The 27,836-nt window shown below is 40.3% G+C and overlaps 1 protein-coding gene across 3 annotated transcripts; it reads left to right on the top strand.

Moving 5' to 3' along the window:
- Positions 1-103: 103 nt before the first annotated feature.
- UBXN8 (UBX domain protein 8) lies at positions 104-27,044 on the top strand (the record flags this gene model as incomplete). Of its 3 annotated transcripts, none has more annotated exons than XM_079726644.1 (8): positions 104-194; positions 3,429-3,551; positions 5,135-5,205; positions 12,039-12,161; positions 14,215-14,352; positions 15,804-15,845; positions 22,691-22,765; positions 26,395-27,044. In XM_079726644.1, the coding sequence occupies 8 exons, from the start codon at positions 107-109 to the stop codon at positions 26,560-26,562; spliced, it is 828 nt and encodes a 275-aa protein (XP_079582770.1). In that variant the 3' UTR covers positions 26,563-27,044. The 3 variants fall into 3 exon arrangements, with proteins under 3 accessions (XP_079582770.1, XP_079582771.1, XP_079582772.1); XM_079726645.1 differs by lacking the exon at positions 26,395-27,044 and adding an exon at positions 24,314-24,446; XM_079726646.1 differs by lacking the exon at positions 3,429-3,551 and having other exon boundaries at positions 107-194.
- Between the last annotated feature and the right edge of the window lie 792 nt (positions 27,045-27,836).

The following is a 27,836-nucleotide window of genomic DNA, read 5'->3' as shown; positions in this document are numbered from 1 at the left end:
GCCTCCCCAAATTCCTCCCTTAGGCAGGGCTCCTCCACTCCATCTTCCAAGGGAGGAGCAACCGGAAGGGGCGGGCCTTCCGCCCGGAAGCGGGGCGGCCGCCACTATGGCTTCTCGTGGGGTTGTTGGCGTTTTCCTCCTTGCTGCTCTCCCGCTCTTGTGTTTGCAGCTCCAGCGTGGGATCCCAGATCTGGGTAAGTGTTGGCTTTTCCCTCTTGGTGCTCATACCCAGGTGACGGTCCCGTGAACGTTGCGTAGAATTTCCGTTTCCCAGCCGCGTCCCCTCTAGGCAGCTTTGACTACGATTCCCAGGTTGCACCGCGCCTGCTTCCCTTTTCCGGCGCGGGTCCTTGGGGGGAGCGAGATTTCCGCCGCCTTGGTGAGGCCGACTCACCTTGGGGAGGTCGACTCCCTTTGGCGCGGCCTACTCCCTCTGGTGCGGCCGACTCCCCTTGGCGCAAAAAGTCTCTCCAGGTCTGGTGAGATTTTGCGTGAAAGGGGACTGAGGCAGAAAGCACAGGAACAAGTATATACACGACTTTCAAATTGTGTTGAATGCTCAAGAGGAAATAAACAGGTTGATGTGATGTAGGCCTACTGAGGAATTTAAGCAGAGATTTAAATGATGGTAGGAACCACCACTTTGAAAAGCCGGGGGAAAACATTCCAGACAAAGGAACTGTGAAGTGTTTGGAGGAAAAGGATGAAGAAAATTGAGGCTGGACCAAGGAGACTGACTAAGAGGGAGATTGGCTCAAGATAGAAACATTCATTGAGCACTTACTGTAAACCAAAGTCTAAGTGTTTATTCATTATCTCATCTAATCTGCTTTACAGTCATAGAGGGTGGGTACTATTATAATCCCCTTTTTACAGTTGAGGAAACTGAGATATAGGGAGGTTAAGGGACTTACCTAAGGTTTTAAAACAGGTCACTGGGTTCTGTGTGCAGAATGTTTTGCAAGGAAGCTGCAGTGGAAGCAGTGAGGCATAGGCTTCTGAAGTAGGGAAGTCGTGATGATTGTTTGATGGTTGGCCTGACTAGGATAACAGAGGAGGTGAAATGTGCACAGATTTGGGATATTAGCCAACTGTTGATGGATTAATGATTCGGGTGAGGGAAAGGAGAGATTCAGGGATGGCTCCTATATGTGGAGTTGAACAACCGCAAGTCGTTGGTGGTGCCAGTGATAAAGGAAAAACTGAAAGGAAACTGGTGGACCAGTGGAGAATCAGTTCATTTTTGGACATATTATTGATCAGTTTACATGTCTGTTTCCCTCCTTAAACTCAGTCCTAAAATTAGAGACCGTGATGAAACCGAGCTTTGTATATTTCCTCTCTTTGTCCCCACCCCCAAGAAGTCAGGTACCCAGAATGTTGCTTGAAATAAGAAATTAAAATAAAATGCTTTTTAAAAAATCTACAGAGATTCTCCAGAAGTCTCAAGCAGTATTGGAATCTAACAAGACCTTTATCCAAATGATATACAGAAATGTTAAACTCACACTTATTCCAGAATTTACCTGCTCCCTTACCTTAAGGAATTCACCCTTACTCTGCTCATCTAGAATCTTCTACTTTTGCACTAATATTTGAGTCACTAGTCAATGAGAAGATGTTTACTCAGGGTTGTAGAAGGAGATCTGTTCACATGATCAGCTCTGACCACAGGGGAATATACTTCCTGAGAGCAGAGACCCCTCCTCCCCCTCCTCCTCTCCTCCCCCTCCTCCCCCTCCTCCTCTCCTCCCCCTCCTCCCCTCCTCCCCCTCCTCCTCTCCTCCCCCTCCTCCCCTCCTCCCCCTCCTCCCCTCCTCCCCCTCCTCCCCCTCCTCCCCTCCTCCCCCTCCTCCCCCTCCTCTCCCTCCCCTCCTCCCCTCCTCACCCTCCTCACCCTCCTCACCCTCCTCCCCCTCCACCCCTCCTCCCCCTCCTCCCCCTCCTCCCCTCCTCCCCCTCCACCCCTCCTCCCCCTCCTCCCCCTCCTCCCCTCCTCTTCCTCCTATTGAATTACCAAAGGGAGGAGGAGTGTTCATTCACCTGGGCTATATTTTCGGACATGTATTGAAAAATGTTCACCTGTCTTTTTCTACTCTGTAAAGGCCTTCATTGCTGATACATTTTTACTTGTACTTAAGCTAAATACTTTAATGCTGGCTCCTCACGTTTGTTATCCTTTGAAGTGCCCTGCATATGGGCTCTTGAGAATAGGTATAAACAAAACAAAACAAAACACCTCAACTTACTTTTAAAAATTTCTAATTGAGAGGTGCACACATTAATCTAGTTCTTTTGTATTCCCATATGACATTTGAAATTGCTTGCTTGCTAGAACAAAAAGCAATATATGGAACATAAATCCTATAACACAACGGTTTCTCTAAATACCAATACTCTAGGTGTCAAATTACTTTTGAAATGACCATAGTTACCCGAGATTTAATCATGTGGCATATTGAGCAATACCTGAATCAGTAGTAATGCTGGCAAAGGTTGGAAGGGCTGTAATTCAAAAGAAAAAAAAAAAAAAAACTTCGCTAAACAACTTTAAACTGATTTTTTTTTAAAAAAAGGATGATATATATATATATATATATCTGTTTTCAGTTAAAAATTAAGTCTGTATATATAATTCCTTCTTTAATTTTCAGTTAATTGACTAACTGCCAGCCCCCATCACATTGGTAAGATGGTTCCTCTGTACGTCTGCCTGGTAACTTTTGAGAATTATAAAACAAAACTAAAAATTCCTGGAGGGTAGAAACCATTTTTTATACTACTTTATATCTACACTCCCTCACCATTTGGCAAGTTGTATTACACAAAGTAGGTACTTGTTACATTTCTGCTCATTAATTTTCATCTTGTTCTTAAGGTAATACAAAACCAAGTTTTTTACTTTTTTTCTAGGCAAACATGTATCTAGTAATTTTATTTACATATGATAGAATAAATATTGAGAAATAGAGAAGTACAGAGTTGTATAATTTAACTGTCAGAAATAAGAATTTGCTGTTTCAGTGAGAGTGACTGTTTTTAAATAGAACTAGAATTTGATAAGATGATACCATCACGATTTAATTCCCAATTATGTGGATAATTTTCTTCCCTTCTCTGGGAAGAAGGGAAACCAGAATTTATGCATTATTGATAGTCATATATTTATAATGTAGCCAATCACTCGAATTCTACTTATATTCCTGAGACATAAGATGTTCTAGAATCATTTTCTGAAAACTTGCTCTGGTAATGGCAGTCATTATGAATTTTGGCACCCAAAGGAGACTATATGAAAAATCTGAAGACAATTGTGTACCTTAACTTTTACTGTACTTTTCTAGTACAAATGATCTTCTAATGTGTTAATACCTAGTATCAAGAAAAATGTTTTGAATTTTAATTGTATTTTTTTTAACCTTTATAAGGAATCAAAGATCTAATTTTGCTGTGTGGCCGGATTTTCTTACTGCTTACTCTGCTTACATTAATTATTTCTGTGACTACCTCATGGGTTAACTCGTTTAAATCTTCCCAAGTTTATCTGAAAGGTAAGTTTATTGTTTATGCTGCCCTTTTATACTTTTCTACCGAAATTTCTTTCCTTTATTTATTCTAGAACTTTGCACAGTAAGAATCATTTTACCATTAATTTGTGCTGTGTAATTTCAAGGTAGAGTAATCATTACAACTTTAGTTACAATTTTGGATAGGCTATAAATCCCAATATTTTTATGAGAAATTATACTTTTTTCTTGTATATACATTTGAAACTATAGCATTTCTGCACGTTCACTAATTTTAAATTGTGTGTGTGCAGCTTAACTGCTGTTTGGTACGTACAGCTTGTAAACTGTTCTACAAATGGTAAATATATCTATCATTAAGATTAAGAGTTAAAGATAATTTATTTTTCATTCCATTCTGGCAGTTTTTATATACGCACTTATATTGTATGTATAGTTAAGTGCTCTTAATTTTAGGAAACCATGCTTGTTCTTATTTTTGTTTTGTTTTTGTGGTAAGTAAAAGTTTGTGTTAGAAGCCTTTTAAAACAATATTGTAGTGACTTCCCTGGTGGTGCAGTGGTTAAGAATCCACCTGCCAATGCAGGGGACACGGGTTCGAACCCTGGTCCGGGAAGATCCCACATGACACAGAGCAACTAAGCCACAACTACTGAGCCTGCGCTCTAGAGCCCGCAAGCCACAACTACTGAGCCTGCGTGCCTAGAGCCCGTGCACCGCAACAAAGAGTAGCCTCCTCTCACTGCAACTAGAGAAAGCCTGCACACAGCAACGAAGACCCAACATAGCCAAAAATAAATAAGTAAATAAATTTATTAAAAAAACAAAACAAAACAAAAAACAATATTGTAGTTCACCTCAGAACAGATAAATCCTGAAACTAATGTCTACATTCTTATATCCTATTAGAAAGAAGCTTGCCAATAGTGAATTCGGTGCATTATGTTCTGTTTTAATGTTTATTTATTTATTTAAATTTTATTTATTTATTTATTTATGGCTGCATTGGGTCTTCATTGCTGCATGCAGCTTTCTCTAGTTGGGGTGAGCAGGGCTACTCTTTGTTGCGGTGTGCGGGCTTCTCATTGCAGTGGCTTCTCTTGTTGTGGAGCCCAGGCTCTAGACGCTTGGGCTTTGGTAGTTGTGGCATGGGCTCAGTAGTTGTGGCTCGTGGGCTCTAGAGCGCAGGCGCAGGCTCAGTAGTTCTGGTGCATGGGCTTAGTTGCGCTGTGGCATGTGGGATCTTCCCGGACCAGGGCTCGAACCCGTGTTCCCTGGCTTGGCAGGTGGATTCTTAACCACTGTGCCACCAGGGAAGCCCCATCATTATTCTTGAAGTCTCCTCACCAAAACTGTAACATACAATACATGTCAGAGAATTTTAGTTTTCAGAATAGACCTTTTCTTACAGAAAGAAGTTTCTTGCAGATTTCCTGGTTTCAGCTGTCTGCATGTATCTTATTTTCATTATTTGAAAAATACAGTCTGTTTTTTGAAGGCTTTTCTCTCCCAAAATGTGAAGATCTACAGAAGATTGTCAGAGAAAATAACATTCAACGTACTGATACTTGGGAATTAAAAAGTACTTATATGTTTTGATGTCTTAGAAGAAGAAGAGAAGAATGAGAAAAGGCAAAAACTTGTGAGGAAAAAACAGCAAGAGGCACAGGGTGAAAAGGTAAAGCATACGTTTCGGAGAGTATATAAAGGAAATACAAAAATGTCTGGGGCATTTTAAATTTAGGTCTGTTGCTTTATGTGTTTGTGTTCAGATTTTTTTATTATTGAGGTCAAATTCTCATGACATGACTATCTTAAAGTGTATAATTCAGTGGCAATTAGAATATTCACAATGTTGTGCAACCACTACCCCTGTCTAGTTCCAAAACATTTTCTTCGCTGCAGAAGAAAACCCCATACCCACTAAACAGTTATTTCCCCATTCCCCACTTTTTCCATCCTTTGTCAACTATCTGCTTTCTGTTTGTATGGATTTATCTATTCTGAATATTTCATACAAGTGGAATCATATAACATGTGACCATTTGTGTCTGGCTTCTTTCACTTGCATAGTGTGTTCTGGGGCTCATCCATATAGCATATATCAGTACTTCTTTCCTTTTTATGGCTGAGTCATATTCCATTGTATGGACGGATCGGAATTTGTTTATCCATTCACTGATAGGCATTTAGGTTGTTTTCACCTTTTGGCTATTGTGAATCGTGCTGCTGTGAATATTTTTGTGCAAGTATTTGAATACCTGTTTTCAATTCTTTGGGGTATATACATAGAAATGGGATTGCTAGGTCATACGGTAATTCTGTATTTTAACTTTTTGAGGAATTGCTGAACTATTTTCCACACTGGCTATACCATTTTGTATGCCCACCAGCAGTTTCTGAGTGTCCCAGTTTCTCTGCATCCTCACCAACATTTATTATTTCCACCCCTCACCCCCGCCCCAGTACTCATCATAATGCATACGAAGTGGTATCACATTGTGGTTTTGATTTGCATTTCCCTGTTGACTAATGATGTTGAAATCCTTTTCAAGTGCTTGTTGGACATTTGTATATCTTCTCTGGAGAAATGTCTGTTTAAGTTCTTTGCCTGTTTTTAAATTGGGTTGTTTGTCTTTCTGTTGTTGAATTATAGGAGTTCTTTATATATTCTGGATACTAAACTCTTATCAGATATCTGATTTGTGAGTATTATCTCCCATTCTGTGGATTGCTTTTCACTTTTTTGTTATTGCCCTTTGATGCACAAAAGTGTTTTCAGTTTTGATGAAGTCTAGTTATCTTTTATTTTTTTTGTTGCTCATGCTTTTGGTGTCATATTTAAGAATCCATTGCCAAATCCAAAGTCATGAAAATTTACCCCTATATTTTCTTCCAAGAGTGTATAGTTTTAGTTTTTATATTTAGGTTATTAACCTACTTTGAGTTAGCTTTTGTGTATGGTGTGAGATGGGAGTCCAATTTCATTCTTTTTCATGTGGATATCTAGTTGTCCCAACAGCATTTGTTAAAGAAACTATTCTTTCCCCATTGAATGGTCTTGGCACCCTTGTTGAAAATCAATTGGCCATAGATATATGGGTTTATTTCTGGGCCCTCACTTCTATTCCATTGCTTTATATATATATATCTATCCTTGTGCCAGTACCATACTATTTTAATTACTGTAGTTTTTTAGTAAGTTTTGAAATCAGGAAGTGTGAGTCATCCCACTTTGTTTTTCTTTTTCAGTATTGTTTTGGCTGTTGAGGCTCCTTGCAATTCCTTATGAATTTGAGGATTGGCCTTTCCATTTCTACAAAAAAGGGCTTTGGGATTTTGAGAAGGATTGCACTTAAATCTGGAGATTTCTTTGGGTAGTACTGACATTTTAATGATATTAAGTCTTCTTTGCTGCGAGGAGTATTGGCATCTTAATATTAATTCTTGCAATCCATAACCATGCAATGTCTTTCCATTTATTTCTGTCTTTAATTTCTTCCAACAATGTTTTGTAGTTTTCAGTGTACATAGCTTTCACCTTCTTGGCTAAATTTATTCCTAAGTATTTTATTCTTTTGGTTGCTATTATAAATTCAATTGTTTCCTTAATTTTCTTTTTTGATTTTTCATTACTAGTGTATAGAAACACAAATGATTTTTGTATATTGATCTGTGTGCAGCAATTTTACTTATTTTTTATTAGCGCTAGTGGTTTTTGTGTGTGGATTCTTTGGGATTTTTAATGTATAAGATCATATCATTTGAGAATAGGGATAGTTTTACTTCCTCATTTCCAAAAGTGATGTCATTTATTTCTTTTTCTTGCCTTATCACTCTGGCTAAAACTTTAAACAGTGTTGAACAGTAGTGTTGAAAGTAGGCATCCTTGTCTTATTCCTGATCTTAGAAAACTTTTAATCTTTCACTATTGAGTATGATGTTAGCTATGGATTTTTTCCTAGATGCTTGTTAAGTTGAGCAAGTTCCCTTCTATTCCTTGTTTCTAAATAGTTTTATCATGAAAGAGTGTTAAGTTTTGTCAAATGCTTTTTCTTCATCAATTCAGGTGATCATGTGGTTTTTTTCCCCCCTTTGTTTTATTAATATGTATTACATTAATTGATTTTCTTATGTTGAACTATCTTGCATTTTTGAGATAAATTACACTTGGCATTGGTATATACTCCTTTCAATAAGCTGTTGGATCAGTTTGCTAGTATTTTGTTTAGGATTTTTGCATCTGTATTCATAAGGGGTATTGGTCTTTAATTTTCTTGTAGTGTCTTTGCCTTGCTTTGGTATCAGGATAATGTTGACCTCATGGAATGAGTTAGGAACTGTTCTCACCTTGTCTGTTTTTTGGAAGAGTTTGAGAAGGATTGGTGCTAATTCTTCTTTAAAGGTTTTATAGAATTTAGTGGTGAAACCATCTGGTCCTGGACTTTTCTTTGTTGGGAGGTTTTTAACTACTGACACAGTCTTATGTTAGGTCTGTTGAGATTTCCTATTTCATATTGAGTCAGTTAGTTTAGGTAATTGTGTGTTTCTCAGAATTTGTCCATTTCATCTTGGATATCTAATTTGATGGCATACAATTGTACATCTTTCTAATCCTTTTTATTGCTGTAAGGTTGGTAGTAAATTCCCCACATTCATTTCTGATTTTAGTTGTCTTCTCTTAGTCAAGTTAAAGTTTTCTGAAATTTGTTGATCGTTTTAAAGAAACAATTTTTGGTTTCATTAGTTCTGTTGTTTTTCTATTCTATTCTCTGTTTATCTCTTCCTTATTATTTGCTGCTGTGTGCTAGCTTTGGGTTTAATTTGTTCTTTTTCAAGATTTTTAAGGTGTAAAGTTAATGATTTGATATCTTTTCTTCTTCTTTAATTAGATATTTACAGCTGTAACTTTACCTCTGAGCACTGCTTTTGCTACATCCCATCCAAGTTTGGTTTTGCTAGCTAGGAATTGCATTTACCATGGATGATTATCTAACAGTTATTTTCGTGACCTTGATGTCAGGTAGCATTTGCACAGTTGCCAGATTGATGATTGACCTTTGTAAAAGAGGAGACTCATTGTGGGCTTTTACCTAAATACTAAAAACATAAACCCTTTACAAAGGCCTAGGTACAAAGGCATTAAAATTTTGACATCTACCACTTGTTTTCCTGGTGAGCAAATTATTCCTTTTTTAAGTAAACAAGTGAAGGCTGAAAAAAGATCCCAAGAGTAAAAGCCTATATATTTGTTAGGGGGTGGGAGTAGTTACTGTTCAATACATTTGTAACTACCCTGATCTAAATTCAGTAGCAAGGAAAGTGTCCCTGCCAGATCTTTTTTTTTTTTTTTTTTTTTTTTTTGCGGTACGTGGGCCTCCCACTACTGTGGCCTCTCCCATTGTGGAGCAAAGGCTCCGGATTCGCAGGCTCAGTGGCCATTGCTCATGGGCCTACCTGCTCCGTGGCATGTGGGATCTTCCCGGACCGGGGCACAAACCCGTGTCCCCTGCATCGGCAGGCGGATGCTCAACCACTGCGCCACCAGGGAAGCCCCTTGCCAGATCTTTTGTAAGAAGTTCTCTTGTAAATATTTGAGCTTCTAATATTTAATGTTATTTCCTGTGGAAGTTACTATTCATTTTAAAAGATTTGCATACGAGATGGATTAGTTAACTATAATTCCATCTATATGCCAATTATATACTAATTGGCATCTGTAATTCCTGAGGGTTCGGAAAAAAAAAAAAAGGTTGGGATTCTTCTGTTTGGCAAAAGTCTAAAAACTTTAACCCTCTGTCTCCTCTCTTTGGACAAAGGGAAACTAATAAATCAGTATCTCACAGTGTATCTATGTGCATGGTGAAGTGCCCAGCCTGGGCAGACATGTGCCTGGTGATGCATAAGATTTTTGAGTCTTTGGATTCTAAAAAGGTGATTTTTCTCCTCCGACACGATTGATAGTTTGATTTGGTATAGAATTACAGGTTGAAAATCATTAGAATTCTGAAGTATTGCACCATTATCCTCAAAATTCCAGTGTGGTTTTTCACGTTCCCTTTTTCTGTTTGTTAGTTCTAGTCTCCATTTTTCGTAGGAGGCTTTCCTTAATCATCTGGTAATTCTTTTTTTTTTTTTTTTTTGGTACGCGGGCCTCTCACTGTTGTGGCCTCCCCTGTTGCGGAGCACAGGCTCCGGACGCGCAGGCTCAGCGGCCATGGCTCACGGGCCCAGCCGCTCCGCGGCATGTGGGACCTTCCCGGACCGGGGCACGAACCCGTATCCCCTGCATCGGCAGGCGGACTCTCAACCACTGCGCCACCAGGGAAGCCCCATCTGGTAATTCTTGGCTCCGTCCTTTGGGTTTAGGAATGATACACTAAAAGCTAACGGATGGTGTAAGTATTTGTAGAATTTCATCAAGCTTTTTGTTTTACTTCAAAGAAAAAGGAAAATCAAGCTAATTGGAATTTCTGTGTATGGGAGCAAAGCTTGATGGGTTGTCTGCTGATGTAGGGTAGACACCGATTTAACTGTAGGGTTACTGAGGAGTAAGTTAGCTTTGTCAGTATCTCCGTGTTTCTCTTTTGCAGTTCACCTCCTCTAGACAATGCATCTCCATTCTCCCAGGTGCGGGGGTGGGGTGGGGTGGGGTGGGGTGGGGGGTGGGGGTGGGGATTAAGGCCTGGCTGCCAGCAATCTGAGTCAAGCTGGGAAGGGCTGGGGAGTGTCACCTTCCAGTGGGTGCGTTTTCACCTGCTCTTTCTGTTTTAGTTTGCGTTCCTGCCCTCCACTAGGCCTGGATCTGTGACTCAGCAGCCTTTCTGGTTCATATTCCCAGAGAATAAACCTTCATGCCTGGATGTGTGGTAGGGTAGTGGGTCTGGGGGTCCAATAACTCTTTTTATAATTTCCCCCCTTTTCTCTAAGAAACTCAGATGCAAGGAATTGGAATAGTCCTAATCCTTGGTTCATTACAAACTCATTGTGAGACAGGCTGGGACCTGGGACCCTTTACTGCAGTTCTTGCCCCTGGACAAAGCAACAGAATACAAAGAAAGTATAAGGGACTAAAAATAACTGATGCCTGTGCAGTTGGGACAAATTATGAACAATAAGATACAAAAAGGCCAAAATCCAACTGCCTCTCCTGAGGTGCCAGGAGCAGAAGCAGGGTACTGCTCACGACCCCTGCACACAGCACCACCATGGGGGTGGGCAGGCCACGAAGCGCCCCTCCAGGCCTCCTCTCACCCTATTTAAGGGACCAGCTCACCCACCCCCACCCCCCCACCCCAGGGAGTGAGCAAGGGAACCTGCTACTTGTTCCCGCTCCCAGGTGCTGCGGCAGGAATCCCAATAAAGCATTGCCTGAATTTCTCATCTGGCTTCTTACCAACTTCTGTTGATTAGAGTCCCAGAACTCAGGTTGGTGACCCTTGGCTGATGCATGGTTTCCTCCGACACCCCCAATATTAGCGCTGCCCCTCACCCTGTGTCCCCGCCAGGGAGCCTGGTGTCTCTCTTCCTGAGCTGTTCCAGTCTGTGGCGTGCACGCCTGGCTTCCTGTTGCTGTCATCCTTTGCAAGCACCTAGGTTGCAGTTTTCTCACTCAGATGAGTTATCATTCCTCTATCTGTCCTTATGTATAGTGGTTTGGGGGTTATAGTGTTTCTCTGTTTTTCATTGGTGATGGAATTAGGGTTTCTGTTTCTTGTTCCCTTGGTTGTTTGGGGGTGATTTTTCAAGAGGTAAGGGAGGCAGAAATAATTTCACTTTGTGATCTTAAAACCAGAATCTCCGTGTGTTTTGAGTCTAAAAATATTTTCTACTTTACCATGATCGAGCAACATTTAATTAATGCTCTTCTAAACCAGTTCATGCCTTAGGCATCATGCCTTGAACAAACAGCTTTGGGTTTAAGCTTTGGAAGTCTAAGGCCTTGTCCTCTGCATCTTTGTATTCCAGCCCCTCATAAATTTTTTGTTGCATTGAAAACACATTAAAGGATATATAGGTAGACTGCCATACAAGCAGAAGTGTAGAACATTTGTTTTTATTTGCATTAAGCACGAATGCAAATTTTTAGAGAGTGATGCAGAAGTGGAGGATGTTGCTTTTTTGGCAAAATTGAATGAGTGTGAAAACACCGTTTCTTACTTGGTTCTTTTTTTTTTTTTTTTTTTTTTTTTTTTTTTTTTTTTTTTTTTTTTTTTTTTGCGGTACGCGGGCCTCTCACTGCTGTGGCCTCTCCCGCTGCGGAGCACAGGCTCCAGATGCGCAGGCCCAGCAGCCACGGCTCACAGGCCCAGCCGCTCCGCGGCACATGGGATCCTCCCGGACCGGGGCACGAACCCGCATCCCCTGCATCGGCAGGCGGACTCTCAACCACTGCGCCACCAGGGAGGCCCTCTTACTTGGTTCTTATTTACAACATTATAGACAATGTAAATAAAATCTTAGGAATGTTAATGTATAGTAACACCACCTAATTTATGTTTTTTGGAACAGGCCAGCAGATACATAGAGAATGTTCTAAAACCACAACAGGAAATGAAATTGAAAAAGCTGGAAGAACGCTTTTATCATATGACGGGTGAAACCTGGAAGTTAAGCAATGGTCATAAACTTGGGGTTAGAAAATATTATATTTTGAATTCTGCTATTGCTTAGGTTTCCTTTAGCATGTATTGATTTTTTAAAAATTGCAAATGATTAGTCCAGTCTATTTTTTAGGAGTCTTTGTTTATAATGATTGTATATCGGTTTTTATTTAGCATATTAGTATGTCATGTGTTTAAGTGGTTTTTGATGTCTAAAGAGTATATAACTTAGATCCTCGAAAAGCTCTAACATAAGGCAGTCTTTGAGAAAACTGTTGACCAAATCACGTCTTTTATTTGAGGGAATTCAGATCTCTAAGGTATTATAAGCTCTCATAATATTCATCATGTTTGGCTTTATTTTTTTAAAGCCCAATTGACCTTTGACTCTTTTTTCCTTTGGCATTAAGTATGAATTTTGTCATTTGCTAGTGGATGTTTACAATGTTAAGTTTTCTTACAGAGAAAAAAAGGATATTCATAAAGGAATTCAGTTTTAGAACTGGCCACAGACTTTTTGTGTAAGATCCTTTCTGTCCCAAAGACATTTTTGTTTTGTTTTGTTTTGTTTTGCTTTCTGTTTATATTGCACCTTTCACCATTTTGTAAAGAAAATGATCCAGTAGAGGTAAACAGGATCCTGACAATGAAGCAGAGTGTTTGTATTCATTTCATAATGGTAAATATGTCATAAAACAATCAAGGGTGGGTAATAAAATTAATGGGAAAGACGGCAACATAAAATGCAACTACTCTATGTAGTGACTTCTCTTCTGAGTTGCGTTTGTCTTCTGTTGGTTTTGTATGTTAGTCATTGCCAGCCTGACCTTAGCCTGCCACGTTTCTTTCTGAAATGGTCACGGTGTGAATTAGTCATTCTGCCCCTTGCTTTTAGGCTATGTCTCCTTGGTACTACTAGTATATATTTTAACCTAATTAGTGGAGACAAAAGAAAGTCAGGGAGCGAGTAGACTGTTGGTGTTATGACCTGAGACTCTAGGAAGGAAAATGTACCCATTGCTGATCCAGCCCCTAGTTTGCAGTGGGGGCTTAAGTTTGGCCAGTTAATTGTTCAGGATCAATATCTCTTTTTTTTTTTTTTTTTGTGGTACGTGGACCTCTCACCGTGTGGCCTCTCCCGTTGTGGAGCACAGGCTCAGCGGCCATGGCTCACGGGCCCAGCCGCTCTGTGGCATGTGGGATCTTCCCGGACCGGGGCACGAACCCGTGTCCCCTGTATCGGCAGGTGGACTCTCAACCACTGTGCCACCAGGGAAGCCCTAGTATCAATATTTCTTGACTCCCATGCCCCATGCTCCTTCCAACAAATTCTCTTAGGATAAAAGAATGGCGAAAACAGCCCACCAAAATGGTGCCCATTTTTAGTTTGATAAAGAGAACTTTTCAAAGGTCAGTACATATAGAAGAAAGGCATTATTGAACTAATAAGTATATATTTGAGACTTTGACATTTAAGTGAATTATCTTGCTAAGGAAAAGGTTTTAATAGATAATATTAATAAAAATTAATCTTTAAGATTTCTGGAATAAAATCCTATCCCTCCTAAAGTGATTAATTCAAATGGAAGATCAAAGTTTGAATTTGAGAGCTAAAATATTTATATATAACAAGGTACTAGGGCCACACGCAGCTATGGAAGTATTGCCTGGTCACACGCAGAGACCTGTGTTTTTACACACATGTTCTATTTTCACAGCCTTTTTAAGAAACACTCTCTTGCACTGCTTTGCTTCCTTTACTGCAGGGAGGAAAGGATATCATTCAGGTTTTCTTCTTTGTTCTTACTGAAAAACTTAGGGGTCAATTAAAATGGAATGGTCCCTCTCAGCCTTGTACTCTCAGAGGGAGCCCCAGAGCTGGATCAGGGTGGTTTCTATGAGACGTTAGTTAAGTTCCATGTTTTTTTTGGTCTAAGGAGATAATGCTTTAAATTTCTGGGTCTAATAATGACTTAATTATATTTTTTTTACTGAAATGCCATCAGGGTAAAAGAAAGAACCATTGTGAATAGAATAAAGTCGATAGAGAGCATCTCTTTAGAATTTGTCTTGTTTTTGACCAGGGTGATGAAGATTTGGTGCTTGGAAGGGAGAGTCAAACATCTTCTGAAACATCAAACAGAGAAGCAGCAAAGAGACGGAATTTGCCTAAGCCTGTAACCAAAGTTTCACCACCCGCTGAGCAGCCCACGCAGAAGGAGGTTCATTACTTAATGCCTGCTCACTGAGCTGTATCCGTGTGCAGTAAGAGTATTGTTCTGTGGGTGAAAGTGTTACACTGAGGGAAGATTAGGACTGGCTTTTAATCCAGATGGTGTCTTCATCTGGATTCATTAAGCTTCAGCTTCATTAAGAGTCACTTTTCCAGTTTAATATTAATATTAATGTTCTGAGCCAAACTTTAGAAGGAATCTAGGAAGATAAATGGTGATAAATTTAGAAAATAGTTCTTTTGAGGAAGTAATTAAATTATATAGAAATGAAAAATATTATGTTTACTAAGGGAAATATTCCTATGGGTAGGTAAGACACGATGAAGTCATATTTAGTGAGTGGCTAATATTATTAACATGAGTGTATCGCTGTTCTCCGCGGCCCTTCTAGGGAATGAGTTAGCAACTGTTGACTTTGGAATGATGCCCAGGTTTATTCCTTTTTTTCTCTCAAATTTTTAATCCCTAAGTTAACTATGATTTGGAGCTGGTTAAGGTTGAAATAAGTCTGTTTTTATTGAGTCTTAGGGAAAGCTAGTAGGCTATCCAGTCCCTAAAAGTAGTTTCTAACATATTGCTTTTCAGTCTGAGCTTTCCTGGTCCCTTCATGGAGCTTGAGAGTAAGAATCAGATCACTGAACTGTGTCTAACATTTAGTCCGTAGGACTAATTAAAATTTCAAGAGTCTTTCCTTTTTGTTAATAGCACAAATTATCTCATGCTGATGGTAACCTTTGGTTGACTGTCACATATGCTTTTTATACCAAAGAAAAACAAATGGTTTATTTAATAAATGGAGTTAATGTTTGTTAGACAAAATGTTACAAAACATGGAATCTATGGTATTAAAAAATAAAAAGCATCCCTGGAGGTGAGGTGAAATTGTTCATAACAAGTGTTTTAATGAGAGAAAATGGTCTGTACATCTGTTTTTTTAATAGATTAACAGAAATAGGGAAACATGAGTAAATCATGAAAGCAACCAAAATGAATGGTGGTTATCCAGTCCCCTAGAAGATGCTGGTGAAGAAAAATAAATATGCACTTATCTTACTGTGTATATGTATGAACCAAAATAATTTGGGGGTCTTATTGAACTTAATTAATATTTACCCTCTGTTTCTGTAAGTAGTACATTTTTGTATAATGTCTTGGAACATCATAAACACGGAGTTCTTTAAATGTGTATAGATTGGTAGCTATCATCTCAAATCCTGTTTTTATGATCTACTGTTAGCACAAAGTTGCTTACCCAAAAATGTTTATTAAGTGAGTCTCGTTCTCACTGTAAATGTTTTATAAATATATATTAAAAGTAAATATTTCATTAAGGATAGATATGTCCAAACACTATATCAAAGGAACTCTTCATGTTGAGATTATTTTTTTCTTCTTCAAACTGTTTACATTCCTGTTACTAAATACTTATTTTTCTTTAGGTTCTTGATTTACCTGAAGAACCTCCTGAAATAGCTGAAGAAGTAAGCTTATTTTTTTTCTCTTTGAAAATTAAATATATTTTCTATTTTCTTTAATATCAAGTAAGTACATTTTATCTAAATTTGGGTTTAGATGGGAATTCCCTGGTGGTCCAGTGGTTAGGACTTGGCACTTTCACTGCTGGGGCCTGGGTTTGATCCCTGATTGGGGAACTAAGTTCCCACAGGCCGTGAGGTGTGGCCAAAAAATAAATAAATAAATAGATAAATTTGGGTTTAGAAAGGAGAGACAGCATAGTGTTCATGTGATTGCACTACGATTAGACCTTGTTTTGAATATGGGGTAATATCAGACTCCTCATTGCGAGTCCTATTTTGGAAGCCTGCTGTCTGCTGAGCTTGTGTTTTAAAGCCCTCCCACTTCTTCAGGCAGAGATAGGATGCTTGGGCTTTTCCAAAACTTTAGGTCAGCAAATGAGTTACCTATTAAAATAGAATCAAAATAGGCAGATGACTTCAAATTGTAGTTTTCCCCTTAAAGAGAAAATGAAGAATGCAGCTACTTTGTAGGTGTTAGAATTGAAGGCTGGTTTGGTGTTTGAACGGGGGGGTTGGACTGAGCCCCCCCCTCTGCATTGAGCTGCCCTCTGCCCAACTTTGTCATAATCTATGCTGCCTTCCTGCAGTTGCCCAGCTCAGTTTCAGACAGTCTCTAATGTACGGGAACACGTGTCGTTAAAACCACGAAGTGGCTTAGGCAAAGGAGAGCTGGATGGTTTTCCATTTCCCGAGGCTCAGCAACTGTTACACTCCCTGAAAACCATTTTTGAGGCAGCCATGAAAGCCGTAGGAGGTTCTCTTTTTTGTCAACACATTTGCAACATTTAAGTTTAGTATTTTGGATGTCTGAGGAAAATCTGAAAGTCATACAGAAATAGAGACAATGAAGTGTGCAGTCAATCCCCAGGAGAATCACAGTCCCCAGGAGAAACTCAATTTAAGGAAAAACCAAACGTCTAATTCCTCCCTGTTACACCCATCAAATCCATACCCATGACATGTTTGTCCTGAGCCTCCTGCACCCTCACCTCTCCTTAAGCTCTGGGTTGGTATCCATAATAACCACTTACAATACAGGAGTGATTAAGTACAGCTCAGGTTGACAGGGAACACCTCTTAAGAAGTTAATGGGGCTTTAAAGCACGTGATGTTACTCCTACAGGACAGCAGTCTGTCGCCAAAGGTGATGATAGACATCAGGTTGTCAGTGAATCCTTTGAAATTGTACCTTTTTGTGATTATAGGTAGAAGGACAGTGTTCTTCTTCAGAATCTCAGGTCTGTGCCCCTAAAAAGGTCAAGAGACCTCCAGCCAGAGGCAGTGGATGTTGCTCTCCTCTTTATAAGAGTTATTCATAGTTATTCCACTTTGTTTCTTTTCTACCCTTTTCCCATACTGGGTAGATGACGTTTTGTGCTACACTTAGTAAAGTGTATGTCAGAGTAATGAAATTTTAGAGCTGGGATGAACCTAAATGAGATCTCATCCCGTCTCCTCACTTGAAGCTGAGGCCACAGGCAGGAGTTTCCGAGGTCCCTGCTGGGAGAGCCCTGGCCCTCTGGCTACGCCAGAACTTCTCCTTTATTTTCGCTACAAGCAGTACTATCCCTATTTTCTTCTCCCTGCTCCTATTTGCTTTTCCTCCGGCTGTGCTCTGATTTTTGGTCCTCTTTGCTCTTTTTTTGGTGAATAAAGTCAACAAAATTAAGGTAAATAATTGTTACTGGAAAATTACATGTTAAATGTATGCACCGTATATATATATATATATATATATATATATGTATGTATAGTATATATATAGTTAAATGCACTGTATAGATATAGTATTAATGAGGTACAAGCAACTTTATATTATGTAATGAAGCTTTATGAAGAGTGCTGCTAATACATGGTTGATACTGGTTGATACTTTTACAGAGTATTCTACACTAATCAAGAAAAGCAAATAAGGGGCTTCTCTGGTGGCGCTGTGGTTGGGAGTCTGCCTGCCGATGCAGGGGACGCGGGTTTGTGTCCCGGTCCGGGAGGATCCCACGTGCCGCTGAGCGGCTGGGCCCATGAGCCATGGCCGCTGGACCTGCGCGTCCGGAGCCTGTGCTCCGCAATGGGAGAGGCCACAGCAGTGAGAGGCCCGCGTACCGCAAAAAAGAAAAGCAAATAAGTATTGGAAGATTTTGATTCTATTAGAATCATCATTGGGCAAGGCATTTTCCACCTGCGCAGTTGCTACTGCTCATAGATTTCTAAGAATTCAAAGCATAAATTCCTAATTCCCGCTAACCATTCACCAGCCACTAGTTTTACCTCCTTGGATGATTCTCACTGTCCCAGTCCCTCTTTCAATAACGCTCCTGTTCTCATTGACCTTGTTATCCTGCTCTTGATCTAATGACCTGTTTCTGGGCAGTTAGCCTGGTCCCTCTGGACATCTGCCTGGCTTTTCCCCTCCCTTGTGGTTGACTGTTTCCTAATAGTGAAAGTAGACCTTAAGTGTGGAGTGTCATTACCATCATCAAAGTTAAAAACAAGAAAAAGAAAGCATTCTAGTTTGGGGAGTGTGCCTTTCTAACCCATCCTTCACCCTATCACCCTAAAGAAGTGTTTTCAAAGTTAAAAAGGCACACTTGGAGTAGGCAATGAGTGCTTTGCCACAGTTACCCAAGATTTTAGGATGTTTATAAGTCATGTAGTCATATTGTTTCTGGCTTTCTGCAAAGTACCATTTTGTATTTGGCCAACTTTGAAGCTTTGCTCTGGTATCATAATCATGAAATATCATCATACATAAAGCTTGCCCTGTCATAACTAATATATTTTAATCCTCAAGCCACACAACTATTTCATGAATCCATATGTAAAAGAATAATTTCACTTTTAGGAATACTGGAGGTTATAATTTTCAGGAAATTCTCTATTTCCTTATTAAAGTTAGGCCCATTAAATGTGTGGTGTCCCCCACAGAATAGAGGGACATTTTTTTTTTTTAATTTCTATTGGAGTATAGTTGATTTACAATGTTGTTTTAGTTTCAGGTGTACAGCAAAGTGAATCAGTTATACATGTATCTACTCTTTTTTTAGATTCTTTTTCCATATAGGCCATTGAGGGACATCTTTTTTTTTTTAATATATGAATTTTATTTTTTTATACAGCAGGTTCTTATTAGTTACCTATTATATACACATCACTGTATACATGTCAATCCCAATCTCCCAATTCATCACACCACTATCCCCAACCCCCCGCCACTTTCCCCCCTTGGTGTCCATACGTTTGTTCTCTACATCTGTGTCTCTATTTCTGCCTTGCAAACCAGTTCATCTGTACCATTTTTCTAGATTTCACATATGTGATATTATACGATATTTATTTTTCTCTTTCTGACTTACTTCACTCCGTATGACAGTCTCTAGGTGCATCCATGTTCCCACAAGTGACCCAATTTCTTTCCTTTTTATGGCTAAGTAATACTCCATTGTATATATGTACCACATCTTCTTTATCCATTTGTCTGTCCATGGGCATTTAGGTTGCTTCCATGACCTGGCTATTGTAAATAGTGCTGCAATGAACATTGGGGTGCATGTGTCTTTTTGAATTACCGTTTTCTCTGGGTATATGCCCAGTAGTGGGATTGCTGGGTCATATGGTAATTCTATTTTTAGTTTTTTAAAAAATATGGAACACTTCATGAATTTGCGTGTCATCCTTGCTCAGGGGCCATGCTTATCTTCTCTGTATTGTTCCAATTTTAGTATATGTGCTGCCGAAGCGGGCACTATTTTTAGTTTTTTAAGCAACCTCCATACTGTTCTCCATAGTGGCTGTGAGGGACATCTTTATAATTCTTTGTTGCTCGGGAAGGGACTAACATTCATTTTAAAGGTTATCAGAACAGAATGAAGTTTTCACTGTGTGTGTGTGTGTGTGTGTGTGTGTGTGTTTCTGTATATGTAGTAGCTGTGGCTCTATAATAATGAGCCATATGAGAAAATTCCTGTTATAGTGGAAGCCTGCTTGGACTTAGGAGCAGACTAATAGATGAGTGAACTAATGGCTAACATGGATTTCTGATAAGGGAGTGGGGAATCTGAAACATAAAGCAAATCTTAAGCATTATACCCTGATTTTTTTAAGTGCCTGTTATGTGTTTCGTATTACAACTATCCATAGAGTTCTAAAATAATACAGTAAGATTTTTTTAAATGAGAGGAAGAACTAACTCATGGTAGTCTAGAATTCACAATAGAATAGTCACCATATGTTACTCTTCTACTTTTAAATTGAAAAGACAATAAGTGTAGAATTTAAGATAATTTGAAAATAGTTTTGTAAATCATCATTATTGTTACCGTAATACCATAGCAACTATTCTCATGATTGTATGCTATCTTATTTTATTCTAAGGGGAACTACATTTTAATTATTGCTGCTACTTTTCATTTAGATTTCATTTAATAATCTGTGTTTGGGACAGTGATTTACTTTCCAATTTGCACTGTGTCCCAGGCCTTTTACCCATTCATAGCCCAGTCCACTAGACTGTCAGTAATCTTAGGAGAAATTGTACACCCACCTTTCACAGTAATTGTAATAACAGAACAGTAGCTGGGTTTCAAACAACGATAGTTCATTTCTCTTAAGTATTTAATCATAATAGAAAATGTTAACTCACTGTATTTTTTAAAAATTAATTAATTAATTAATTATTGGCTGCGCTGGGTATTCGTTGCTGCGCACGGGCTTTCTCTAGTTGCGGTGAGTGGGGCTACTCTTCGTTGCGGTGCGCGGGCTTCTCATTGCGGTGGCTTCTCTTGTTGTGGAGCACGGGCTCTAGGTGCGCAGACTCAGTAGTTGTGGCTCGCAGGCTCTAGAGCGCAGCCTTAGTAGTTGTGGCTCATGGGCTTAGTTGCTCCGCAGCATGTGGGATCTTCCTGGACCAGGGCTTGAACCCGTGTCCCCTGCATTGGCAGGCGGATTCTTAACCACTGCATCACCAGGGAGGTCCTGACTCACTGATTTTAACCTTAGTTTTTCTTAAAGCATTTGGCTTTAAGTATCCTATCAGATCATTAAAGTTTGAACAAAACCTCACTGTAAAAGTTAAGTTTTATTGTTTCTAAAAATAAGCAAAATTGGCCTTTAATCAGTGATTGTTAGTTTGTGATTTCTTTGTTTTATAAAATTTTCTTTAGTAGAAGTACTGACAGAGCTAAAGATTGCACTGATTTGGGTATGAATCAAACACCTTACCTACTTGAATAGAAATATTTTCTAACATGGCTTTCCTGAAGGGTGGTGGGTGCTGCTATAAAACCACCATTTCTGCAAACTGTGCTGCCACAGAACTCCCAGGACAGTTGGGATAATGTTGACCATAGTAAAGGGTTTCCTAACGGTAAATAATGAACATGAGAATTAATAACTAAATCGTCATCTTTTCTTGTTTTTAGTTGAAGTATAGTTGATTTACAGTGTTGTGTTAGTTTCTGGTGTACAGGAAGGTCACTCGGTTATACATATATACACATATTCTTTTTCATATTTTCCGTATGGTTTATCACAGGATTTTTTTGGGGAGCTTTATTTATTTATTTTTGGCTGAGTTGAGTCTTTGTTGCTGGACATGGGCTTTCTCTAGTTGCAGCAAGCGGGGGTTACTCTTTGCTGCGGTACATGGGCTTCTCATTGCAGCGGCTTCTCTTGTTGCGTAGCATGGGCTCCAGGCGTGTGAGCTTCAGCAGTTGTGGCTTGCAGGCTCTAGAGCGCAGGCTTAGCAGCTGTGGCACACGGGCCCAGCTGCTCTGCGGCATGTGGGATCTTCCTGGACCAGGGATTGAACCCGTGTCCCCTGCATTGGCAGGCGGATTCTTAACCAGTGCGCCACCAGGGAAGCCCTATCACAGGATATTGAATAGAGTTCCCTGTGCTATACAGTAGGACCTTGTTGTTTATCTCTTTTATATAATAAAAGAGTAGTTTGTATCTGCTAATCCCAAACTCCAATTTATCCCTCCCCGTACCTGCTTTCCCTTTTGGTAACCATAAAGTTTGTTTTCTATGTCTGTGAGTCTGTTTCTGTTTCGTAAGTTCATTTGTATCATATTTAGATTCCACATACAAGTGATATCATATGGTATTTGTCTTTCTCACTCCACTTAGTGTGATAATCTCTCGGTCCCTCCCACTCTTTTCTTCTTAGAGTGTCCTTTAATATACTAGCACGTTGCAAGCTCTTTTTAGCTGTTTAACTCTTTTATCAGAGGAAGGATGGTGGGGAAACTCAACATGTAAAATGGACAAAGCTGCTCCCAGGAGGGGGGTCTCCTGCAGCCCCAGCAAACCAGGACCAGCTCCAGGCTTGTCTCTCATTTGCGCGCATGATGTAGGCATGGAGCACAGCCTACAGTGCTGGAGTGAAAAGGGTAGCTCTTTGTTTCCTTCCAGTCTAGTGTTCGTCTTGTCTGCAGACTCTGAGGTGGCCCTGGATCTTCTTGGTTTGGTAGGTCACTTTCAGAGCCCAGCTGCAGTCTTGATATTGTCTGGCAGACAGAAGCCTTGCGTCTCGGTGTCCTCTCTGGAAGGCTCGGTCACTGGTCTCCTCAATCAGTGGGAAGATGTTTTTCAGGTTTAGAAGAATTATTTCTGTGTTTAGGGTGAATTTTATCTGGACCTTGATTTTTGTGTACAGCTCTCAGAGCTAAATTCCTACAAAACTCCACATGAACTCTTAGAACTGTATACAGGTGTTTCGTAGGAGTAGTGGTTTTGGAATTGCAAAGAGCAGTAGTTGGAATTCTCATTTGAACATTTTTATTCCTCAGGTCGTGACTGTTGCTCTTCGATGTCCAAGTGGGCGTGTCCTGAGGAGAAGGTTTTTTAAGTCTTGCAGTTCACAGGTGAGGAGAATCATATTTCGAGAAAATTTTGTTTGTTTGTTTGTTTGTTTTTTGCGGTACGTGGGCCTCTCACTGCTATGGCCTCTCCCATTGCGGAGCACAGGCTCCGGACGTGCAGGCTCAGCGGCCATGGCTCACGGGCCCAGCTGCTCCGCGGCATGTGGGATCTTCCCAGACCGGGGCACGAACCTGCGTCCCCTGCATCGGCAGGCGGACTCAACCACTGCGCCACCAGGGAAGCCCGAAAAAAATTTTTTTTTTTTTTTTAAAGAAGATGTTGGGGGTAGGAGTTTAGTAATTTATTTATTTATTTATGGCTGTGTGGGGTCTTCGTTTCTGTGCGAGGGCTTTCTCTAGTTGCGGCAAGTGGGGACCACTCTTCATCGTGGTGCGTGGGCCTCTGACTATTGCGGCCTCTCTTGTTGCGGAGCACAGGCTCCAGACGCGCAGGCTTGGTAGTTGTGGCTCACGGGCCTAGTTGCTCCACAGCATGTGGGATCCTCCCAGACCAGGGCTCGAACCCGTGTCCCCTGCATTAGCAGGCAGATTCTCAACCACTGCACCACCAAGGAAGCCCTGGAGAAATATTTGTGTTGAATTTGGCAATAGTTTATTCCCATGCAGGGAGGAGGTGTTATCAGTTGTCTGTACTCCCATCAGGTGAGGATAAATGGAGTTTTTTTTCTTTTTAAATTTATTTTTTTGGCTGTGTTGGGTCTTCGTTGCTGTGTGTGGGCTTTCTCTAGTTGCGGCGCATGGGGGCTATTCTTTGTTGCGGTGCACGGGCTTCTCATTGTGGTGGCTTCTCTTGTTGTGGAGCATGGGCCCTAGAGCACACAGGCTTCAGTAGTTGTGGTGCGTGGGCTCAGTAGTTGTGGCGTGTGGGCTCTAGAGTGCAGGCTTGGTAGTTGTGGCGCACGGGCTTAGTTGCTCTGCAGCATGTGGGATCTTCCTGGACCAGGGCTCGAACCTGTGTCTCCTGCATTGGCAGACAGATTCTTAACAAGTGCGCCACCAGGGAAGTCCTGGTAAATGGGATTTATATGTACTCTACGTGGCAGAAATTTGGAGAATTAGGTATGCTGAGCCTTCTTGAACTGTGATTTTTGCATTCAGATTTTTTTTAGTTCTTTTTTTAATTTGTTTTTTGTTTTAATTACATTTTCACAGCTTGGTGGGTAAGATGCTTTCAAAGCTTTTGGAAGCAGGTGGTATTAACTTTGTTCTTATTATCCTTGATGGATTATTAACCTAAACCCCATTGCTTGTATGTAGTTTTCAGATCATTCTTTAAAGCCTGTTTCTTTTTGTTCTAATAGACTTATGTTTTTCTTTTGAAAACAATACTGTGTTCACTAGCAATAATTTGAAAAATGTAGAAAAGTAGAAAGAAATTTTAATCTGCAGTCTGGCACCAAAGCCAATTACTAATATTTGGGTGTATTTCTACGTTTAAGTGCATTTGAACATATTATGTGTGTGTTAAAAATTTCTGTAATTGGGGCTTCCCTGGTGGCGCAGTGGTTGAGAATCTGCCTGCCAATGCAGGGGACACGGGTTCGAGCCCTGGTTTGGGAAGATCCCACATGCCGCGGAGCAACTGGGCCCGTGAGCCACAACTACTGAGCTTGCACGTCTGGAGCCTGTGCTCCGCAACAAGAGAGGCCACAACAGTGAGAGGCCACGACAGAGCCCCGCGCACTGCGATGAAGAGTGGCCCCCCCTCGCTGCAACTAGAGAAAGCCCTCGCACAGAAACGAAGACCCAACGCAGCCAAAAATAAATAAATAAATAAATTTATTTAAAAAAAAAAATTTCTGTAATTATCTAATTTTCTATCCTTACTGTTGCATTTAACCTTCTATGTCAAGAATACTATAAAGCATAATAGAAAATACTGACAGATTTGACTACATAAAAATTTTTTTTTTTTTTTTTTTTTTTTTTTTTTTTTTTTGTGGTACGCAGGCCTCTCACTGCTGTGGCCTCTCCCGTTGCCGAGCACAGGCTCCGGATGCACAGGCTCAGCGGCCATGCCTCACGGGCCCAGCCGCTCCGCGGCATGTGGGATCTTCCCAGACCGGGGCACGAACCCGTGTCCCCTGCATCGGCAGGCGGACGCTCAACCACTGCGCCACCACGGAAGCCCCATAAAAATTTTTAAATTCTATAAAGTTCATCAAGTTAAAAATTTGGAAAAATTATTTTTTTCTATAAGGAGCTTATACAAATCAAGGAAAAGAAATACCTTAGTGGGCTTCCCTGGTGGCGCAGTGGTTAAGAATCCGCCTGCCAATGCAGGGGACACGGGTTCGAGCCCTGGTCTGGGAAGATGCCACATGCCACGGAGCAGCTAAGCCCATGTGCCACAACTACTGAGCCTGCGCTCTAGAGCCCATGAGCCACAACTACTGAGCCCACGTGCCACAACTACTGAAGCTTGTGCACTAGAGCCCGTGCTCCACAGCAAGAGAAGCTACTGCAACGAGAAGCCTGTGCATCGCAACGAAGAGTAGCCCCTGCTCACCACAACTAGAGAAAGCCTGCACGCGGCAACAAAGACCAAACACAGCCAAAAAAATAAAAAAATAGAAATACCTCAGTAGAACATTAGGCCTCACTTAGAATCAGAGAAATGCAGATTAAAATGGATACCGTTTTCTACCTATCAAGTTGTCAAAGATTAAAAAGAATAGTACCCAGTTTTGGGCAGTGTGTGCAGAAAACAGGGATTCTTATTACTTGTTCATGTGAATGTAAGTCAGACCACTGTTCCTGTGGGATAATTTATCAGTATATATTTTAAAATACATCTTTTGGCCCAGTAATTCCATTTATGAGAACTTATTCTTTGGAAATAAGACAAATGGTCAAAGGTATAAGTGTTTATGGAAGGATTGGTTAAAAGAAGGCATATTCATATATTGGAAAATTATGTCACTCTATGACATAATACACATTACATGGAATATCAGTAGGTACATGGATGGTGGTAGAAGTCAGGGATTACCTATAATTGATACACCACCATCCCCTGAGAACATTCTGTCATTCAGCTTTCTTCCTAAACCAACAAACCATCCTTTAGTTTTTAGGCAATAATAAGTGGAAATTTGGACAATTACTAAGGGAATCTTCATGAAAGGAAATGTGATACATTTATAGGGATGGCCCATTGAATACTGGGTTATCAAAAGGCAGAGTCTCTGGGACGTGGACATGTCTGTTGCGACAGTTCCTGGGTGATTTCGATGTGGACTGTTGGCTTAGATTATAATCTAAATGACTTTTTTCCCAAATGCTAACCTTTTGTTCTTAACCTTTTTATTGGATAATCTTTCCATTCCGTTTGGTTGGGGCTTTCCTACTTGTTAAATGCTTCTGTCTGTAGGCGCCAGTAGTCCCTAGGCCTTGTCTGAAACCACAGGTATTAAAGGTCATTCACATCTCAAAATTCATGGTGTGCTCTTTTCCTTTAAACTCTTGAAAGTTCCTTTGAAAGGTATGAAAGTTCTGTTTCATGACTCCTAGGGGCATGATTTAACAATGAAAGAATCGTAAAATATTATGGTGATCTAGAGGGACACAATTTTGTACAGTATTTGATAACTAAGCTTTTTCTCTTTTAGGTCTTGTTTGACTGGATGATGAAAATTGGGTACCACACATCCCTATACAGCCTTTGCACTTCCTTTCCCAGAAGGGCTCTGGGAGTGGAGAGAGGCTGGTCACTGCAGGACATAGGAATAACTGTGGATACTGTACTCAATGTGGAAGAGAAAGAACAGAGCAGCTAGTTAAGAAACGCGAACTACCTGTTCTACATTAAATCAGTTATGCCGTGACCTTACGGGACAATAAAGGATTCACATTAAAATCATGCCATACCTTGATTGCACTCAAGGCAGTAAACACTTTAATGTTGATCTCCATGGAAGTATATGGACATAAAGGATTGGAAAAGGATTGCTCTCCGCATGTAATGATTTTTGGAGTGTGCCATCTTACAGTGTACCAAATGAGAACGAGATAGACATGTACACAGTAAGGTGCTCATTCATTTGTATTTTTGCTAGCTGATGCCATTTATCAGTTTCTGCCTCTTCAGTTGGTTTTGCCACATTGAACATTTCACAGTTCAGCCAAGCTCTTTAAAGTCTTAGCAGCAGGAATGTTTTTTCTGCTGTAATTCTAGAAATTAAACTTTGAAGATGTGTCAAAGCTCTTTTAAGGCTTTAAAGTTCTTTTTGATAGTAAACATTGTATGTACTAATGTTAACTAATGTTTGAGATTTATTTCATTTTGTCTTGCACTGAAGTGTAACATTTACAACATTCCAGGTGGATCAGTATTTTTAAAGATAAAACAATGAAACCAGTGTAGGGGAGTTTTTAAAATATATCTGGTCATTTCCTTTCCCTGCTTATACTCCTGTAATGGTGCATCCACGCACTGTAATGCCAAGTCCAAACTCCAAGGCTGGTATAAAGGCCCTTTGTTGTAGCCATGCCCTTTCTCTTTCCCATCTGTCTTAAGGAGTCAGTTTAAGTTGGCTCCTCTGTGTATTGCCCTTTTTTTTTTTTTTTTTTTTGTGGTACACGGGCCTCTCACTGCTGTGGCCTCTCCTGTTGTGGAGCACAGGCTCCGGACGCGCAGGCTCAGTGGCCATGGCTCACGGGCCCAGCTGCTCTGCGGCATGTGGGATCTTCCCGGACTGGGGCATGAACCCGTGTCCCCTGCATCGGCAGGCGGACTCTCAACCACTGCGCCACCGGGGAAGCCCTATTGCCCTTTATTTAATGCTCCTTTATTCCTCTTCTGTAGAATTTATTACGTGTATTATAGCTGTGTTTTTGTCTTCCCAAATACATAATTCCTTAAAAGCAAGGATTATATCCTTTTTTCCACTTCAGAAATACCTAGTGTCTAGTAATGCTTCATACAAAATGTTTGAAAATAATAAGTTGTCTCCACCTTTACCTTTTTTTGTCTCTGGAATATTCCACATTGAAAAAAATGAAAAAAAATTCTGATTATAAATTAATTATAAAAGCGTTGGGAAACCAAGTT

Source organism: Hyperoodon ampullatus (assembly GCF_949752795.1).
Source record: "Hyperoodon ampullatus genome assembly, chromosome: 20".
In the NCBI taxonomy this organism is placed as follows: Eukaryota; Metazoa; Chordata; class Mammalia; order Artiodactyla; family Ziphiidae; genus Hyperoodon; species Hyperoodon ampullatus.
The sequence above is the reverse complement of the archived record's forward strand: the minus strand, read 5'-3'. Positions and strand labels throughout refer to the sequence as shown.